The sequence below is a fragment of the Pangasianodon hypophthalmus genome, chromosome 23, assembly GCF_027358585.1.
Source record: "Pangasianodon hypophthalmus isolate fPanHyp1 chromosome 23, fPanHyp1.pri, whole genome shotgun sequence".
NCBI classification, from domain to species: Eukaryota; Metazoa; Chordata; class Actinopteri; order Siluriformes; family Pangasiidae; genus Pangasianodon; species Pangasianodon hypophthalmus.
Window position 1 is genome coordinate 18,636,455 of NC_069732.1, and position 21,672 is coordinate 18,658,126.

At 40.7% G+C, this 21,672-nt stretch overlaps 1 protein-coding gene across 2 annotated transcripts; it reads right to left on the reverse strand.

Annotated features, from left to right (window-relative positions):
* Positions 1-753: 753 nt before the first annotated feature.
* On the reverse strand, positions 754-21,401 carry tyk2 (tyrosine kinase 2). 2 transcript variants are annotated; one of them, XM_026929631.3, is made up of 24 exons: positions 21,159-21,401; positions 10,935-11,137; positions 10,722-10,845; positions 10,497-10,626; positions 10,099-10,262; positions 9,481-9,859; positions 9,221-9,406; positions 8,712-8,869; positions 8,497-8,614; positions 7,254-7,437; positions 6,394-6,506; positions 6,117-6,284; positions 5,914-6,001; positions 5,552-5,679; positions 5,294-5,429; positions 4,475-4,626; positions 4,232-4,382; positions 3,979-4,073; positions 3,695-3,887; positions 3,410-3,528; positions 3,113-3,285; positions 1,970-2,087; positions 1,674-1,784; positions 754-1,588 (listed from the first exon to the last, which is right to left on the reverse strand). In XM_026929631.3, the coding sequence occupies exons 2-24, from the start codon at positions 11,116-11,118 to the stop codon at positions 1,448-1,450; spliced, it is 3,513 nt and encodes a 1,170-aa protein (XP_026785432.1). In that variant the 5' UTR covers positions 11,119-11,137; positions 21,159-21,401; the 3' UTR covers positions 754-1,447. The 2 variants fall into 2 exon arrangements, with proteins under 2 accessions (XP_026785432.1, XP_026785431.1); XM_026929630.3 differs by having other exon boundaries at positions 21,155-21,401.
* Positions 21,402-21,672: the final 271 nt, after the last annotated feature.

The following is a 21,672-nucleotide window of genomic DNA, read 5'->3' on the forward strand; positions in this document are numbered from 1 at the left end:
GACACTACTGCTCTCCATGTGTGTGTCTGCGGGCCCCTGGCCCTACCTCAGTAAAATGATTCAGTATGCTGGAGTAAAACTCTATAGAAAGCATGAACTCTAATCTAATTTGAAAAAGCATGTTTAGGAAAGTTTAAACTTCAAGCTAATTTATTAACATTGACTGGCTATATTAGTTGCTTTCTTGTTTTCTTTGCTAAAGCCAGGTTAGACTAGCATCGATTCCAGGAGCTAAAGTAATTTACAAGGCAGCCAGTCAATTCTAGCGAATGGTAAATACTGCAGACTTACAGAGACTGAATGATGGTTTTCAGGCAAAACGACATCATTGCTACAGAACAAAAAATCAAACACTTTTAGATAAGTAATAAAAGTTACTTTTCACACAAAAACATGAGATTTCATCAGTTAAAAGCATTTACTGTTTAATAGCGGAGTACATCTTTGGCCGGATACTTACACTTTTAGCTGAGTAAGAAAATCTTACCTGTATTTAAATTAATCTGTAATCTAAATTATCTGTTAAAAGAAAAAAAAAATAATAAAAATCTTCCAGAGTGTAATCAGGTTTGATTTGGCCTACTCATGAATTCATTTTGAAGAGAAATGTACTGCATATCAGTGACTATATTTATTGGTTAAGTACTCTCATTGAGTTCAGGTCACACTAAAATAGTACCCTGACATGGTATTTAAAATAGTTCAGATATGATGTGTATAGGTTTTTAATATACAAGACCTTAAACAACTGTAAAGTTTTGAATGGTCTGAAACACACATTTTATTAAAGCCATTGTTGGTGTGAACACGCGAGCCCTGTATCCATCCATTCATCCAGCCATCCAAAATTACATTCTCATTCATCAGTGAATCTCTGAGCATTCGATATAATGCTGCAGTCCTTTGAGTATTAAGGATAGAATTACTCATTTTATAAAAGAGGAAAATAAATACAATTAAAAAAATATTCAGGGATAGTTGAAAATTTCACAAAACTTTGAGTTCCTAACTAATAAGGTGCAGATTGGCAAAACAGACTGAACTATTAAGCCCTTTCAGAACATGTTACTGACTTTGGTTTACATTTGTTAGATATTTAATTTCTAATCAAAAAACAAAGGGGAGGGACAACAAATTAATAAAAATAGAAGAAAAATACATTCTGTATGTACTGTATATGTTTAAGGCAGAGCAGTGAAATAATGAAATAAAATTGTAAAATACCAGCAAAACATCTATTTACAATACACTTAGTCACACCAAGAAATAAAGTCTCATCACTGTATTTACTTTAGTTAATAAGTCTTTAACATAAAGGTACCAACAAAGAGCACTTGAGGAGCAGAGTGGATCGATTGTTACTATAACAATGAAGCAACATCTGTTTTACAACCAATGCTGTCAATGGGATCACATCATCAGGAAGTGGTATATATTGTAAACGTGGTCAGTGATGGTTAATCTGAGCAAGTCGCACAGCAGGTTCCTCGTACGTACGGCGAATTTCCTCCAAAGACTCTGCCAGGGACTTGAATGTTGGACGCTGCGCTGGTGTGAAGTCCCAGCACTGCTCCATCAACATATACACCTAAATTTAGGGCAAGACATCAGATTAGTACAGTGTTTAAAATGAAATGTAGAGTTGGACATGTGTTTTGAATGTTTCACACTACCTCATGTGGACAGTCTCGAGGGCATGGCAGCCGCCTGTGTTTCTCCAAGAGGCTAATCAGTTTCATCACAGTCATCTGACCTTGTACCATCCCCATCATCTCGACATATTTCTATAGCAAGTACATCAAATTGTGTACAATTATTACACTATTTAATAGATACACAAGTATAATATTCAACAAATGCTCTCCATAAATATAAAAATCTATTGTATAAACAACAACAACAACAATTATTATTATTACTATTATTATTAAAAACCATGAAGAGACTGAGGTGGGGAATGGTTTCTGACCGCAGGTGGACTTTGACGATGGTCGCAGCGTGTCAGGATCTCATACAGTGTAACACCAAAAGACCAGACATCAGAAGAAAAGGAAAACTTGCTTTCTTTCAGACACTCTATGGCATACCTGAGAAGTAAGCAAAATACAATCATAATGATCAGGACAATCAAGAAGGTGGTTAATCGCAACTTTCCAAGCCTCTGATTGATATGTGACTGTATTGTTCAGAATGTGGAGTAGGCAAAACACTACACACACAGTCTATGGCTCTGTTACGTACACGATTCTGAACCAACTAAGCGTAACCATCTTGTATCTCATCACTCCAATGATTTACCTCATTTGGCTGACAATTTTATCCAAAGCGACTTACAATTGAGACAGGATACAGCTGAGCAGCTGAAGGTTAAGTGTCTTGCTCAAGGACCTGGCGATGGGTGCACCGCTGGGATTTGAACTCATGTCCTTTGGATCAGTAGCCCAATGCCATAAACACTGAGCTATCACTGCCCTAATATGCGTGCTGGTTCCCTATCCAGAAGGTTTACCGATTCCAAGGAATGCCAGTTGTGTTGAGTTCACACTTCAGCTGGCAAAATCACAGATATCTCTCTGCTGCTGTGTGATGCCTCCACCAACTAGTGGTCCTCATCTGTACACTCTGCTCAGACAGTTAGGGTTCCAAAGCTTCAACTTTCATGCTAATACCGCCATCAATACCATCGCTAATTAGCTGAGCCGAATATCTGCCGTAACTCAGCACAACTGTGTCCTATAGCTGCACTGCATTGTGGAACTTGGAGTCGAACATTTGCTCTCTCCACTACTTCTACTTTGGATTTTCATCACTGTGACACTGGAAAATGGTGAGTGAGAAAAGAAGCTCTTGCTCTTTTGTTCTTAGGCACTAATAGCGAAACCAGATCATTATCCATTAAGCATCAGATCGTTTACAGTTTCTCTCTTATCAAATGCCACTGCCAGCGCAGATAAACTTCTCATAGGAAAAACAAAAATCCAACACCATCCAACAAACAAAATCACTAAACATCACAAATATTAAAAAAAAAACACATTTAATGTGCCTCTGAGTGGCATTTTCCTTCAAGTCACGCACAATCCATGACCCTCCACCTGCCACTCAAACTAACCAGAAAACAGGGCTGTCGCCATCCTCCCGAACCCGGTAATACACCTCCCCCTCAGGAATGTACTTAGTCAAGCCAAAGTCACCGATCTTCACCACTCCCTCATTCTCCACCAGAACATTGCGAGCAGCCAAATCCCGATGGATGTATCTTTTCGAGTGCAGGTAATCCATTCCCTATTGAGAAAGAAGCACCACTCTTTAAGTTCATGAATCACTGTAATGTGGGGACCATAAATTATTCTTTATTACTTCATTTTCTCAATGAACCGGTGAATATGCAGCAAATGACTTTGTTTACCTGGCAGATCTGTTGGGCGAAGAGCAGATTCTGTGTGAATCCCAGACGGTGTTTGGGCAGGTACTCTCGAAGGCTGCCTAGCGGAAGGTACTCCATGATTAGCTGGACCACCTGGCCACCTGAAATATCATAATCACTCAAGATTATACAAAAGTACAACCAGCAATCATCCAAGAGAGTGAGTTTTATCTGTATTCTTCAAAGAACAATATTATGAATGGTATCATATGACAAGTACAGCCCATTTGAGAGGAACTGTAGGAGGTGGAGACCTGAAGAACTCACCCAGTTCAGTGCAACAGCCTTTATACTTGACAATGTTGTTATGGTAGAGTGATTTGAGGATTTCAATCTCCTTCATCCAAGAGTCATGGAGGTGATTGCCCCCTTCCTGCTTGAGGGTCTTCACTGCCACATACTCTCCAGTGCCATCATTAGCAGGGTCATACACGTAGAGCATCACTTTCCCAAAATGGCCCTGTAGAAAGAGCAGGAGAGAGAAAAAAGAAAAATACACTGAATAGGAAAACCATGATCTTTAACTCAAACTCAGACAGGAGCAAACTTACCTCTCCCAGGTCTCGGATCTTCTTCAGGTGCCGCTTAAGGAAAATACTGGGATCTCTGTCTGGAAGCGCCTCGCAGTCAGAAGAAATGTCCGGGTCTGTTATTAACAAGCAAAATCATTATTGTTTTCTGGTGAAAGAGTGCCAGGCCATATTGTCATGAAAATGAACTGAATTCAGTCACAACCAGCACAAAACTAACCACTGGAAAAGGTTAAACCACACTAAAAAAAGAGAAAAGGGAAAGAGAGCCCACTCTTTATCTGTATTTCTGTCAGTTCCCGTAGAATGGTCCGGAATGATGGCCTGGCTGCTGGGTCATAGGTCAGACACATGCTGATGAAGCTGGCCAGCTCCTGAGATGAGGGGACTGCCAGTCGGCTCTGCGTCTCATAGAACCGCTCTTTCTGTCATTAGAGGATGGTTTATGGTCAGCAACATTTTTTATACCGTATATATATAGTAAGTGGATGGCACATAAGCTAGGCTGATGGTGTACCTCTGGCAAAGTGCTGCCGCTCATGGCCAGATCTCCGTTGTTGCAGATTTCCAGCAGTGTGGCTCCAAAGCTCCACTTATCTGCAGCACTGCCTATTACAGCGCCGCAGAGCACACACTCTGGAGCAATCCATGGAATGCGCTCCACTCGTTCTACAAGTATAACACACGCGAGAAACAAAAACAACCCAACAGTCATAAAACAGACCAGAAGCTTTCTGTGCTGCATCACTTTCTCTGTGACCTTATTAAAGATAAAACACAAGAGGAAGTGAACACAACCACCAGGAAGTGGTTAGCATTAAGCTTCCTGTTCCACAAGTGACTATAAACAATAATTCAGATGAAATACACATCTGAGAGGCAGCAAAAGTTCTCAGACAGAAACTGTGTGGTCAAAGATTGAACTCAAACTTTCTCAGGGAGGAAAAAAGATTTCACAGTTGACCAGATTAATTTATTGCTGTGAGTCTCGAATTAAAGTCAGTTTTATTTATTTCTTACTAGTACAAATGGCCAGGAAAATATTCATAACATAAAAACATTGTCACAAAGCAGCTTTACATTTACATCTCTAATGAGCAAACCACAGGTGACAGTGGCTAAGTAAATCTTCCTGATGAGGACAAAACCTTTAGAGAAACTGACTCAAAAGGGAACCCCATCCTCTTCTGGGTGACGCTGGACAGTGTGATTATAAATCATTAGTCTTACACTATTATATACTAGAAATTCAAACAGTACTGTGTTCTGCTTAAAAAGATGTTCAGTATGAGCATCATAGTCTTTATGATTACAGCAGCAGTGTGATGTCCTGTACCTCCACGTGAGAGTGCAGTAAGAGCTATGCCCGGGTCACTCAGCTTCACAAACGGAAACGTGCCCTCCTCCAGTCCCCTGCGAGCAACCAGAATATTCTTTGCACAGACATTCCCATGAACCAAGCGTTTCGTTTCCTAAAGGCAAAAACATTTTTTTTTTAGAAATGTACTGTAAATTATGGTTTAGGTACATTTTATATTAGGGACATTTTATATATCAAATCCAGGTCTGTTTGGCTGAACTGTTTTACACCTACAAGATAACAGAGTGCACTGGCCAGCTGTTTTGCCACCGTAAACTTCCACTGAGGTGTTACACGAGCCTTCTCTTTGTGCAGGAAGACATCTAGGGGGCCAAACTCGACAAACTCTTCCACCATGATGTCTGTTCAGACATAAAGAAAAAACTCCAGGTGTAAGTGAACTGAAATTGAAATCAAAGGTGCAAATAGGTCTATATGATAATATGCAATAATAACATTAAAGGTTTAACAGACTGAAAGTCATCTCCTGAGTTAAGTTAGAGAACTGTGAGAAAGCAGCAGGTGCATAGAACTTTATGTACACTCTGATGATTGTTAGGGCAAAAGAGGAAATCCCAAAAGAGCACACGACTCACTCTCAGATCCCTTGACTGAAACACCATGCACAAAAACTAGGTGACAATGAGACACCTGACTCATGAGGCTAGCAGTCTCAAAGAATGCCTGCAAAACAGAAGTCAACAGGACGAGTGATTTATTATATTAATGTAGGATATTGAGTTAAATTACCATGCTTTCCTGCCATATCAAGGACTGCTGATGAAACAGCTTCTCTCACCAGTGCTATGTCCTTGTGGCTCTGATCCAGGATCTTCAGAACCACACGAATGCCTTTCTCATTGGTGTGATTATTGTTCCATTCATCCTCATCATCTTCCACTCCACTGCGCACCATCAAGCGACCTGAGTATATGTTGGTCCTAGTGCCACGGCCTAAGTGCTGCTCCTGAAAATTAAAATCATATAGAACAATTACATAAATAACAACATACATGACAGCATCAAATAAAAAAAAGTAACAACAGCGTTTTATTCGATGTTGAGGTGAAACTAACCTGTATAATCTCTTTGTCTTTAATTTGATGGAATCTCAGTTGGCACAGGTTGAGGGTTTCAGAAATAGGCTTGGAGTTCATGCCCTTTCTCATTACTAGGAGGTTTGATAGCTCTGTAAAGATCATGAAGAAGAAGCATGTTTATTCTTGAGGAGATGTGTGAAATATTCTTAGTTGGAAACGTTTCTTTTAACTGTAGCGCATCCCACACATTGCTGATACTCTGGTGTGATGCCGAAGGATACTGACGCATCATACTGCAGACTGGCAGACAAAAAAGCCAGACAGAGCTGAGAAAACATCCTCCTTTTCGAATAATGCTTATGTCAGCTTGTGTCAATTTAATGGTACAGCTACAGTTTGTCAGAGGAGCTGCTAACATTAGTGCGCTCTCACTTTCTGCACACATGATGATAGCCAGTCATCACCAACAAAGTAAGCTGCATATAAAACAGTAACATGATGATCATCTGACCTGATATAATAAACAAAATAGCACATGAAACATCCTGCTCCAACTTTTAATCACTTAGAATAATCTGTGTTCAGGCACTGCATTATCAACAGGCAGAATACAACCAATAGATAAAGGGAATTCAAATCAATATCAGTTTCCTTTTGCACCCTCTTTCAGCTGCCTCACACTGAATGGAGAGTGGCTGCTAGTGAAACTGACACAGGGATGACAGACTGTGTATAACTGTATGTACTGGTCATATAAATAGTACCTGAAGTATGTGTAAACATATAAGGAAGAACATGCAAACCCCCATCCCCCAACCTTCAGGTCCCTGACTTCCAAGTATATTTCATATCGCATACTTCAAGGTTTCCAGAATGTTATCAACACCATAAATCACCTGCAGGTCTGGGCAGGCAGCACTTCTTCACAGTGAAGCAGTCTTGGCCAGACTTAAGCACAAAGGTCTTCAGGCTATCTGTGAGCTCCTTCACATTAGAGAACTCTCGATCCCAGCCCTCTAGCGTAAACACAGAGCCCTTCTGCATGATCCTGAACTGCTTATGTGTAGGATTCTGTCCATCCTGTAGGAACAAATATTCCCACAAAGTGTTACAAGCCAAAACAATAACTTCCAATTAATTCTATACAAATGCATATGCACCAAAAAATCATGGCCTTAGTATTATAAGGTTTAGGATGAAGAGCCGTTTTGAGTGTTGATACTCCTCCAGCTGGCAAAAGTCCACAGTACTGTAATCTCCCTTCTACAGATCTACAAAGCTTTCACTTTAAACTTACTTCAAATTTACATTCTCCAAAAAAAATTAGGAAGTAAAACTTGTGAAGACTGGCCAAACTGATAAAACGTCTCTAAGATCAAATACGGTTTGGTTTTTTAGAGGTTCTGACTGTTTCTCTTAATCTCATTAAATAATTAAAACTGGTAATAAACTCAGCAAAGATAATCTAAGCGTGAACATATTCAGTAATTTCTAAAATACAAGATATTTCACTTCTTACAATCTGAAGTTGTTCCTAAACAAAATATTTTACCTCTACATTTCTTTGTAAAACATTTAACAATATTAAAATTCATTAGAACATACAAAGCAACCACAAAAACACATCTCACGTCTGCTAGTTGACCTTCAGTCTCTAGTCACATGTGAAAGTTCTGCTTATTAAGCACACTGCATGTAGCTAGCTAACGTCAGTAATATAATGCTAATGTAAGCTGATGTAAGCCACAATATTAGCTGTCTGTCCACGCTAAAGTCTTTCTAATGTGCCAGAACATTTATAAATTAACACCAGTGAGTACAGGAGACCTGCACTGTACCTATTTTGTACACTGACTTAACCTAATAAAACCAAATTTACCTGTGAGTTTGGACCACATCACACCAAAAACTTTGCACAAAACAAAATAACAACACAGAATAAAGTCTCCCCAGTAATGAAGTTTATGTGGTAGACTCATTTTGGAACAAAATGCCAGATCCAACTTTACGATACTGAGGTCATGAAATTTTGACTTGAATTTTGGGTAGGTGAGATTCTCATGAAGAAGAAAAATTCTGTATGGCTACTTTGGTTTTTGCAACAAGAGGAATTTTCCAAAAAAATTATATGACTGGTACCTCAGTCCTACTCAGAACCGCGAGTATGATACGTCGGTAGTCCAGAAGGCTCCAGCGCACTAAGTATGCGCCCTCTTCCATGTGTTCCTTCTTCAGCTTCTGCAGCACAAACTCATCACTGATGGGAAAGTAAATAAAGAACACCTCAGCACCACACAGGGTTAGGGTTAAACGTGTGTAACTGAGATATAGTAATATGTAAAATGGACACCTACAGTATTGGACCGTGAAGGCCGTTGGCCTCACTCAGGACCACTCTGGGTGGTGCCACCTCATGGCAGAGGTAGTGGTGAGCGTCTGCTGTCAGGCGGAAGTACCCATCAAGCAGAGACACCAGAGAGCGTGCCTCAAGAGTGGACTTCAAACGCAAGTCCTGTATTACAACATGGTTAGGCATATACCATACGTCATTTCACAAGAAAGCCAAATTACAGCACTTTTAAAGCGAAAAAAGAAGTGTAAAAAGAGGAAGTTAAAACCAGAAACCTACCAAATGTATACTAGGTAAGATTCTGAACATTTTAAAAATGGTTGGAATAAATTCACTTTTTAAAAACGTTTACTGGATGCTACATAGTGCAAAACAATTTCTTGGTCAAACAGCAGAACAATGTTTTCACATTTTTTGAGAAGCTCTTACACAGTTCACGCTTACGTTTTAGCATTTTGTTTTTGTCTCTTCTACCCTAACAGTACAGTACCAGTTTAAGGTTCAGGATCTCACCATTGCCAAATTGTCTTGCCGGCTGATGCAGACATTTGCTCCTGCTATGGCAATGTGTGAGATTTCAGGGAAGTCGCAGAACACCTTCCAGCTTTCTGGTGTGTTATTTTCCTGTTGGGTAACTTCATGCTTCTCTCGCTTTCTCTTATTCAAGTAGTCATTCCCCATATAGTTATTTTCCTGAGCCTGCAACATATAATCATAATCAGAGGGCCCATGCTGAAACACTCCTCAGCAACATAAAACAGAACAATAGCTACCCTCTGGGCCGGGATCTTCCTCCACTGGATGCCGGTGGTGCCAGACACCATGACCTCGTGTGTGGGCTGACTGCAGGTCATCTCCTCCGGGGGCTCATGTGCTCGCGAGGCGTTCAGATACGAGCCGCTGCCATCGCCACCCGGTCTCAAGTCATGGTGGAAGATGGAGAAGGTCTCAGTGCCAAAGCGGGGAGCCAGACGCTCCAGCGTGGACAGGTACTTATACATGACTTCTTGAGAGCCAAGCCTGCCTTGGCCCACTGTATGCTGCTGGAAGCTGCGCACAAAGTCAGCGAACACACGGCGGATGCGGAACTTGGTTAGAAAGTTGTCTCTGGTGATTTGCCGAGAGAACGAGCGGGGGATGCAGCGCAGGAAGCTGTAGAAGTTTCATGTCCAAACAAAGAAATTAAGAACCTCAGCAATCACAGGCACATATCTTTAACCCACTACTGTTCAGATTTCAAATTAATTTTCGTTTAACTGTAGGTGAATTACAGTCACCTGCACTGGATGTCAGACATCTCATTCAGCATGACTTGTGAGATTAATGCATGCAAAATCTTTACTCTCTTCTAATAAGTAACTTTTTCATGCACTGCAAAATGAAGCTCACACCTGGTCTGTTTGGCCACTTCCTGTAGAGAGGTGCCATTCTGCAGAGCCTTGTGAGATAAGTGCAGCACAGCCATGCCCAAGCTCTCATTTTTAAAGCCACTGATCTCTTCTTCACCTGACACATCCTCCAGTGATGTCACATCATTCACAAAATCACATTTTGCCTGTGGCCAGCCAAAACACACAATTATTACAAGAAAATGGGTAGAATTCATCTGGTTTATGCAAACTGTGAATGAGTTTTTTCTATATTCTGTTCAAAATAAGACATTCTGGGATTGTTAATCGTAAAACAACGACCCAAGCCTCTCTATGGAGTTCCTCAATACAAATCTATAGTAGTAAAATGCAGATATTACAAAAACATCAGTATTGGTTATTAGACTTTAGAACCTCACTTGAGCAAACAGGTACTCCAGAGATGTGATCTCCAGCAGAGGCGCAGCTCCATTCTCGCTCCCTGTCTGACTCGCGTAACGCGACACCATCGGCTCCTCATTCAGTCCATGCCAGTTCCGAAAGTAGAACCTGCACATTTTAAAAAACATTTTTGCCCAAATAGTTTTGTTGTAATAAAAGCTCATCACCAAAAAAAACAAAAGGGAACACAGTCTCATACTAACCTCATGCGGAAGTGAAGTACCAGGCTTGACTGTTTTTTTGGGTCGAATCTGTGGTTAGGACTGTACCAACAGGAGCATGACGGGTCGTACAGCGCAAACAGAACATGGCATACAGGTGTGATGCCTGCGCAAGACACCAAACACACTATAAATCTCTTACATCCTCTTAATCTAAACACACACACAGTCTCGCGTGCGTGTCAATGCTCTTACCGACAACTTCTGCTGCCCGGATCAAGAGTTCCTCTGCCGTCACTTCACCATCCTGGTGAGTCAGATAACTATCTCCATCTTTGGTCCAGAACAGGTAGACATGAATCCCCGACCCCTGAGGCGCCTCGCATTGCTCTGTGGACGCCCCTTGCTTAGTACTCTTGAAACATCCACGTCTAGACATCCTCCATTCGGTTTCACACCTGCCAACCACAAACTCTGAGTTTATCAGTTTATCATTTAAAGTTTAATATTTACATAACAGTCCTGCTGAAAAATAAGAAAAGTGGATATCCTCTTGGATTGTCCATTCCTCTTGATGTTTGTGTCAAAATTGTTAACACAGGAACAAAGTTTTCTGTTACAGTACCTCCATAAATGTGGTTAAGGGAACATGTTTCAATTCTGTCATTAAATAAACTATCACAAGATAACAGGACGACCTGTGTGCTAAGCTAGCTAACTTAGCCAATGTTAGTCATTATCAAAATGGTTATGATATATTTCTACAGGTTTGTCTAATTCTAAATTAATAACTGCTGACACAGCAACGCAAATGTAGAGCCAGATACTAAAATCCCAAAACCTTGATTGATCTGATTCAAATCACATAATTTGCATTGATTACTGCACTTTTAAATATGCATTATATGGTTGAGTTTAAATCGCTTATTTATTGACATTTACAGCGTTTAGCAGACGCCCTTATCCAGAGTGACTTACAGAAGTGGTTTGGAGTCTCTATCAAAAACACATCCTCATGCTAGTTTACTCGGTCAGGAACTAAGAGCACCACTGTGAACATTTTGTCAAAACCAGTCATTTATATTATTGGCATTAATTAAAGAATGTTAAAAATAAAGAAAGCGAGCCAACACAAACCCAAGACAAAAGAAATGTATAGCTGTAAACCATACACAAATGCCTCAGCTGTAAACCGTACACAAATGCCTCAGCTGTAAACCGTACACAAATGCCTCAGCTGACGGAAGACTTGGCACACACCATGCGTATGAGGGAACGGATATTCAGAGCACAGTAGGATTTTTTAAGGAGGATGAATGCAGGCTTATGAATCAGTTCTGTCTTCTTCTTTTAATGCTGTCCAAAACTTTAGAGCCAGTGCATCAGCGTGAGAGACCAACAGTCACCAAGACACTTAAGTGTAAATATCTTTTATTCTCGGATTTCATACCAACACAATTTCTTTTCACCTCATTTAGTTCACACCTAATTCACATTTCAGTAATTTGTCTCTAAATTCTGGCCTTTACAGGTGAATGGCATTCATCAACTTATGCACGAGTATGAAAACATCTGTAAATCTGTCGTAAATTGTTACTTCGGTTTGGTTTGCATAGTTGTATAACCAACAGTTATATATGTAGTACGTATACAGTATAACCAACCAACAGTTGTATATGTAGTACGTACACCTCATACTGTCCTCAGTGACTTACCTAAAACTCCCAGAAGGATGGCATGTCTGGCAAGTCATCTTAGATCTCATCTATATTTTAATTTTCATACTTTAAACTTGGCCAATACTTTTGTTTTGGTTTTGGTTTTGTTTCAGACAGAGTGTCTTCAAACTGAAGAAAAAACAGTATTTTCCCCATGAGATATAACAAAACTAAAACTATTAACAAATTACATTCAGAAACACTGTGTGTATTGAAAGTAACAGGTGTAGATATGTTCCCAGCTGATGTTAGTACGGGTTTTCTTTCTTATATAAAAACATATTTAATAATTTATTATTCTACAAAAAATTTTTAAGGGGTACTTAAAAACATTGCCCTCAACTGATGTATTAATGCAAACCACACTTGGATCAATACAGTGTTCAAGGGTTGTGGTTTATTAGATTTGCGTGTCAGGTTTCTCATATCTAATTGGTGCTGAGTGCTGCTCTGTTCAGCTGGAGGAGAGTTTGTAAACCAACACTGAAGTAGCACTAACAGATAATGGCATCATGTACATTTATATATATTTATATACATGATGCCATTATCTGTTACCACTTGGTTTACAACATGCTGTGTGCGTGTGTGTGTATATATATATATATATATATATATATATATATATATATATACACACACACACACACACACACACACACACACACACACACACACATACATATATACACACACGCGCACACACACACACACACACACACACATATATGTATGTGCGCGTGTGCGTATATATGTATGTACTGTGCAAAAGTCTTTAGTACAAACTTTGTTATAGATGTTTATTTTCTGACTTCTACATTATTGATTCAGTACAAAAACATTTTAGATTCCAAACATTAGTTTTCCAGCACAGAATGAAATGCTCCAGAAAAATGTTTGTATATCAGTAAAGAAAGCAGCAGATTCCATAAGAGACACTTTTCCGATAAAAACATAATGAAGGCTGCTGGGTTTCGCTGCAGAAATAAGAAGCGAGTCGACAGTCAAAGTCTCCAGAAGAACTGTGGCTGCTTCTGCAAGATGCTCAGTAACACTTCCAGCTCATTTCCTTATAAATCTGCACACACCGTACCTGAGACTGCGCTTTATTTTTTTTTATTTATTTTTTTAAAGTGAAGGATCGTCACACCAAATATTGACTTGGCTTCATTTATTACTGTTTACTGCTCTTAATGTAGAAACATTTAATTTCATTATTTTTGAAGGTATCTTTGCACTACAGCATTTATTTGCATGCGCCTATGACTTTTGCACAGTACTGTATACACACATATACAGTATATATATATTTCATAAGAGCTTAATGGAAGGAAGACTGTGGCGTCAGGTTTCCTAAGCACTACCCACACTGAGGTCAGGAATCCAGTATCATAATTGCAGTAGAAACACACCCACTGGGTGAAAGACAACACTACTGTACAGTCTGTTGTCTCATCATAAGATCTTATTACAAAGAAAAAAGGACAGTGACAGCACTTATGAACATCCTCATAAATCATTATGAGCCAATTTTGCATGTTTAAGCAGTTGAATATACAAGTGTGCTTGAAAGCCATGTCATGACAGCCCTTGCTAATGCTAACTCTAGCTGAACCTCCGTAAGTTCTGAGGGCGGAGCTCTGAGTACATGGGAGGGAATGGGGCGGGCTGAATGAGTAAAAAAAAAAAAAAAAAAATCATTCAAATGTTATTCAAATCCATTATTTAACCATTAGAGAACCAATCTTGACTATTTTTTGTCAAATCTTGCCTAATACTCCTTTAACTGTAAAAACAACTAAGAAATCTAGGTCTTTGCTGTAGTCTGTTCAAATCGAGACAACCAGCAGAGACCCGGGATCACGTCTGTGAGAACGCAGTGCACCAGCGCTGCATCTGAACATGGCACGTGATGAATGGAGTTCCTGATTTGGACGTTGAGGAACCTGTGAGACAAGCCATTCAGTGTTTCAGAATAAAGGAGCTGGATAATGAAGAACAAAAGTATACAGAGTGCCATTGTCAGTCATGCCATTAATCACCTGCCTCAGGTGTGCTGAGACAAAGCACTGAAACATAATAAAGCATTTATTACAGACATGTGCTACCTGTAAAGGGATATTCAATCCCGATAGGAACGGCGGAGTGGGTCCAGTGACACAGGCCCGCGTCCCTGCACAAAGCTGATTAATGAAATTCACACAACGCTACCAACATCTAGATCATTAGCCCTATTTGGAATTAAATTACATGGAGTCATGGGGTAATTTATTATTTTACAGATGCTATTCTGTGTTTTTTTCCATCCGAATCAGCCATGTTGGTGTTTTTCTCCGTCCTCCTCTCAGAAAATTACAGCCTGAATTATCTAATGTTTTTCACCAAACTCAGTGTACATCTGATAATTTTAGTCCGGATGCACATGGCCGTGATTTTCTCTGCAAATGTCACGTCGTGTTGGAAAAAAAACATGTCTGACTGCTGCTACTTGCTATATTCAGTCTCGCAGCATGCGTATCAGTGACTCTCCCCAGATATTAAACACCTCCTGAGTCACAAAATAAAAAATGGATGCTTCTCATATACTTTGTGATTATTGTTTAACTGTATTTTCATATTGTCGCTGGATCATTGGTTTGCCCCAAAGTGAAATAAGAGCTGACATCTCTTCTCTACGCCAGTGCCTCTCTGACCGCTGGAATGTCATGTTGTGACTGGAGCGTGGTCATGACCACATGACGCAGACATCCGGGTTCATAGAAAATACAACCCACTAGAAGCTCTCTTCTCCTGTGTGCATTTTATTGCTGACCGGATGTGAGAGTTCTATGACTGAGGAGAAAATGTATTACAGACGTTCCTCTGATAAACTAATCCAGTCTGAACAGGGCTGTTATCTCCCTCTGGACAAACACAGGAAATAAATCTATGTTGATCCAGCAAAGGTAAAACTGTTTAGCATACTCGAATGAACCAACAGGACAGATCGCTAAACACAAGCATATTACAGAATAAAGAACTGTTTCAACAAAGCAACACCGTCTAATCAGAGCAGGTGAGTGGAAGGAAGCAGACAGAAATCTCGCTTCAAAACTCTCAACACTCCAGCTCTTAACATTCTCAAGTACTCCGAGAGAACAACACCTTTTCCAGAGAAACTAGAAACACACTCCCAGAGAACATTAAAGATTAATATACAGCCTAATTTTTTTTATCTTGATTTACATTTTGATTTAATATTATATTTCATCTAAAGTAAAATAAACCCCAAACCCAAACACATACTACACAGTGTAGACCTATTCTGTAGACTAATTACAAATGAGCAACACAGGTTACACATTTTCATATGCAAAAGCAAATCAGAATTAGCCAACTACAACCACAAGTCCAACTCCAACCCCAACACTAACTCCAACCCCAACACTAACTCCAACCCCAACACTAACGCAAACACCAACACTAACGCAAACACCAACACCAACACCAACACCAACTCCAACTCCAACTCCAACACCAACTCCAACACCAACTCCAACACCAACTCCAACACCAACTCCAACTCCAACCCCAACACTAACTCCAACCCCAACACTAACGCAAACACCGACTCCAACACCAACACCAACTCCAACTCCAACTCCAACTCCAACACTAACTCCAACTCCAACACTAACTCCAACACTAACTCCAACTACAACCACAAGTCCAACTCTAACCCCAACACTAACTCTAACCCCAACACTAACTCCAACCCCAACACTAACTCCAACCCCAACACTAACTCCAACCCCAACACTAACTCCAACACCAACTCCAACACTAACGGCAACACAAACTCCAACACCAACTTCAACACCAACTCCAACACCAACTCCAACACCAACTCCAACACCAACTCCAACACCAACTCCAACACCAACCCAAAAAATACCTCCAACACTAACACCGACTCCAACACCAACTCCAACTCCAACACCAACTCCAACTACAACCACAAGTCCAACTCTAACCCCAACACTAACTCTAACCCCAACACTAACTCCAACCACAACACTAACGCAAACACCGACTCCAACACTAACGGCAACACAAACTCCAACACCAACTTCAACACCAACTCCAACACCAACTCCAACACCAACACCAACTCCAACACCAACACCAACACCAACTCCAACACCAACTCCAACTCCAACACCAACTCCAACTCCAACACCAACCCAAAAAATACCTCCAACACTAACTCCAACTCCAGCACTAACACCAACTACAACCACAAGTCCAACTCTAACTCCAACACTAACTCCAACACTAACGCAAACACCGACTCCAACCCCAACTCCAACTCCAACCCCAACACTAACTCCAACCCCAAGTCCAAACCCAACTCCAACACTAACTCCAACCCCAACTCCAACTCCAACACTAACTCTAACCCCAACACTAACTCCAACCCCAACTCCAACACTAACTCCAACTACAACACTATAACTCCAACCCTATAACTTCAACCCCAACACTAACTCCAACTCCAACACTAACTCCAACTCCAACACTAACTCCAACACCAACTCCAACTCCAACGCCAACACCAACCCCAACTCCAACACTAACTCCAACTACAACCACAAGTCCAACTCCAACCCCAACACTAACGCAAACACCGACTCCAACACTAACGGCAACACCAACTCCAACACCAACTCCAACACCAACTCCAACACCAACTCCAACACCAACTCCAACACTAACTCCAACACTAACTCCAACGCCAACACCAACCCCAACTCCAACACTAACTCCAACTACAACCACAAGTCCAACTCCAACCCCAACACTAATGGCAACACCAACTCCAACACCAACTCCAACACCAACTCCAACACCAACTCCAACACCAACTCCAACACCAACTCCAACACCAACTCCAACTCAAAAAATACCTGCAACTCCAACACTAACTCCAACACTAACTCCAACTACAACCACAAGTCCAACTCCAACCCCAACACTAACGCGAACACCGACTCCAACACTAACGGCAGCACCGACTCCAACACTAACGGCAACACCGACTCCAACACTAACGGCAACACCGACTCCAACACCAACTCCAACACCAACTCCAACACCAACTCCAACACCAACCCAAAAAATACCTCCAACTCCAACACTAACTCCAACCACAACACTAACGCAAACACCGACTCCAACCCCAACTCCAACACTAACGCCAACACTAACGCTAACTACAACCGCAAGTCCAACTATTTAATCATTTGACTAAAGGTGTAACGTGTAATATCTGACCTCTGAATAGGAAAAACCAAAGTAAACACCCCATCAACTCAAATTCCTACTCAACTCAACTCATCAACGCGGAACGGTCTCCTCAACACCGAGTTCAGCAAGTGACATCAAATACAACATGCTCTCAGCATGAACAGTAAACACAGTAACACCAACACTAACTCCAACACTAACTCCAACACATACCTTCAAATGAACAAAATATTAAAATCAACACATATTTTCCTGTGTTAAATCTGTAACACTGACTCTACAGTTCACTGTTCTGAGGAGGTAAATATCACAGTTAGCTGGCTACCATGTTGCTAACAAAAGACAAACATGGCATCCGTGGTTTTTTTCTAACTTTGTACCTTGAGAACATGGAGATTGAAAATGATTTCAAGTAATGTAATTCCAAGCTCTGACTCCTCACATCTGAGGCAGCATATGGCCTTAGAAGTAGTTTGTAACCATAAAGAGAACTTCATTAATATTAAAGCTTATATTTCTTATATTTCTGATTAATAAACAGTTTATTCAGTAATTTAGTGTTTATTATTCTTCTGGTGTGTATGTTGAAGGCTGTACTGTACTATTAGGGAAGTATGTAGGCAATACATCATTAGTTGAAATTAACACTGAAAATAGAAATTCAAACAAAAACAGAAAACTCTAACACTATATACTCTTATTTAAAAACTTTAAAAAAAAAAAAACACTATAAACATGACATTTGGTTCAAACCCAAATATTGAATGAGAAACGGCTGAATGCTACCTGTTAGACTATAATATTTTCACATTGTGATTATCTGACTAACACTAGCAATAGGAGCATATAATATCTATACGATAAATTATGGCACGATTGTATTGTGATATCTTTTTCAAACATTTTTTCATAGCAATGACAAACTGATTGGAGGCAGGTGATCTGATGTTAAAATTTTGTACTGAACCTTAAAAATTGTACAAGTTTTTGCATGACACAATTGTAAAATGTATTGTTTATATATTTACAGAATTTATTAAAATTATAAATATTTTTACTTTTTAAAATCAGTTTATTTTTGTAGATACTGTATAAATATAAATATATTTTTAAATGAAACACTACTGTTTTTGATACATATTGTGCATTATGAAAATGTCAAGTATTGTGATCTCATATTTTTGTTATATCGCCCACCCCTAGCCAACACGGTCACGGGATCCGGCCCTGTACCTCACGTTGTCTATAATGTCTTCCTGAGTTTGTTTTTACGTCTCCCACTTGCTTCCGGTGAAATTTGTGCTTCTCCATTTTCTATTTTTCCACAGGAGACGTCAGGATCTGCGGAGGGGTCAGGATCTGCGGAGGTGTCAGGATCTGCGGAGGTGTCAGGATCTGCGGAGGGGTCAGGATCTGCGGAGGGGTCAGGATCTGCGGTGGGGTCAGGATCTGCGGAGGGGTCAGGATCTGCGGTGGGGTCAGGATCTGCGGTGGGGTCAGGATCTGCGGAGGGGTCAGGATCTGCGGAAACGTTACGATCTGCGGAAACGTCGGGATCTTTGTACGTAGCCTGATTTTATGTCTGCGTGTGCTTACTAACAGCCACTGCACTGGCAGACACACTGCATGAGCTGATATAAGCACAACCAGAGTGGATGAAGCAGTTCATCCTGTGTTCACATGCCCTTCATCTGGCAGATCTGAGTCATTTAACATCTGATTTTCTAAGTTTTAAAAAAAAAAAAAACACCATCAACATTTCGTCATTTTGTCATTCGTGACACTACACCTGGAACATCTGGTTCTTGGTTGCCTGCAAACAGCCCATTACTATTTCATTTCCTTTTTAAAGTTCTTATTTAACTCTGGTAGAGATACACTATATGTGCACCCCTGACCATCACACCCACATGTGGTTCTTCCGTAAAACTGTTGGAAGCACACAATTGTATAGAACGTCTCTGTGTGCTGTAGCATTACAGTTTCCCTTCATTGGAACTAAGAGGCTGAAACCTGTTCCAGCATGACAATGCCCCTGTGCACAAAGCGAGCTCCATGAAGACATGATGTGTGAAGGTTGGTGTGGAAGAACTCAAGTGTCCTGCACAGAGCCCTGACCTCAACCCCACTGAACACCTTTGGGATGAACTGGAACACCGACTGAACCCCAGACCTCCTCGACATCCCAACATCAGCGCCTGACCTCACTAATGCTCTTTTAGCTGAATGAACACAAATCCCCACAGCCACGCTCCAACATCTAGTGGAAAGCTTCCCAGAAGAGTGGAGCTCATTATAACAGCAAACACACGGGGAATAAATGTGGATGTGGGTTGTGATGGTCAGGGGTGCACATACTTTTGGACTTATAGTGGACACTAGCAGCATGTAAAGTCCTCACCAGCAGAGAGACAGAATTATTTTTTAACCATTTTCTGGCAGTTAAAATTGACCAACAGTTTGTCATGCCAATAAAGAACCTCAAATTTAACTGAATCACACACACACCCACACACACAAATACACACACTAACACAAACACACACATCCACACACAAACACACACACACACACACTGTATCGGTGTAAGAGTAAAGAATGGAGTTATGGTTTGTTGTTGGATTGTGATGCACAAAGTCAGGAAAAGAGTCGATGATGATGATGATGATAATCTCAGAACAATGTTAGTGTTCACCTTCCTACTATAAACTTGCAAACTGTGATCTCAACACAACCCCAATCTCAACACAAACATCTCCACACAACCCCAATCTCAACACAAACATCTCCACACAACCCCAATCTCAACACAAACATCTCCACACAACCCCAATCTCAACACAACCCCAATCTCAACACAACCCCAATCTCAACACAAACCCAATCTCAACACAAACATCTCCACACAAACCCAATCTCAACACAAACATCTCAACACAACCCCAATCTCAACACAAACATCTCAACACAACTGTGATCTCAACACAACCCCAATCTCAACACAAACATCTCCACACAACCCCAATCTCAACACAAACATCTCCACACAACCCCAATCTCAACACAAACATCTCAACACAACCCCAATCTCAACACAAACATCTCAACACAACCCCAATCTCAACACAAACATCTCAACACAACCCCAATCTCAACACAACTGTGATCTCAACACAAACATCTCAACACAACCCCAATCTCAACACAAACATCATCTCAACACAAACATCTCAACACAACTGTGATCTCAACACAACCCCAATCTCAACACAAACATCTCAACACAAACATCTCAACACAACCCCAATCTCAACACAACTGTGATCTCAACACAACGCCAGTCTGCTACAGTAGCTATAGTAGTGATACAGTAGCGATAAGGCCACTTCCTGGTTCGCCACAAGCTTCATCGAAAACAAACTGTGTGGTTTGCGAAATGTAAAATAAGAGAGTAAAGCCGCAGACACACACCTACCGCCCCGCTGCTGGGTGTAGAGGAGCCGCGGCGCTGCTGGGACTGAACGTGTCCAGCTCACATCACCTTCCGCACCCCGGAGACACTCGCGCTTCCTGCCTGCTGAAACTCGGGAGGGTCCGTGACGGAAAGCACATCCGAAATACTCCTGCCTACAGGATCTGATGTCTATGCCATTTACACGCACACTGGTCTACTCGCAGCAACTTGGACATCAGATACAACAGGGACGATCCCTGTGAGTCCTGTTCAGTCTTCAAAATAAAAGTCTTTAATACAGAAATTCTCATTTTCACACTGCGTGACTGACACACACATATAGCTCCTAAAATACTGACAATAATCGTTTTTATTTTTTATTTTAACAAAATGCACTATGCTTTAATAAAAGCATCGTGCATTTTGTTAAAATAAAAAATAAAAACGATTATTGTATCAGAGGACAAACGTACTATAATATGATATAGCTGATGTCAGACACCCTGACACCATGTCAGAAATGGTGCTGTATTTG

What these genes read in the sequence shown, in the direction of transcription:
- tyk2 (XM_026929631.3), bottom strand. Translation starts at nt 11,118, where the DNA reads ATGTCTAGACGTGGATGTTTCAAGAGTACTAAGCAAGGGGCGTCCACA. An exon ending in GAAGTGGCCAAACAGACCAG is followed by an intron (nt 9,860 to 10,098) that starts GTGTGAGCTTCA and finishes AAACTTCTACAG; the next exon opens with CTTCCTGCGCTGCATCCCCC. An exon ending in CGGTTCTGAGTAGGACTGAG is followed by an intron (nt 7,438 to 8,496) that starts GTACCAGTCATA and finishes TTGTTCCTACAG; the next exon opens with GATGGACAGAATCCTACACA.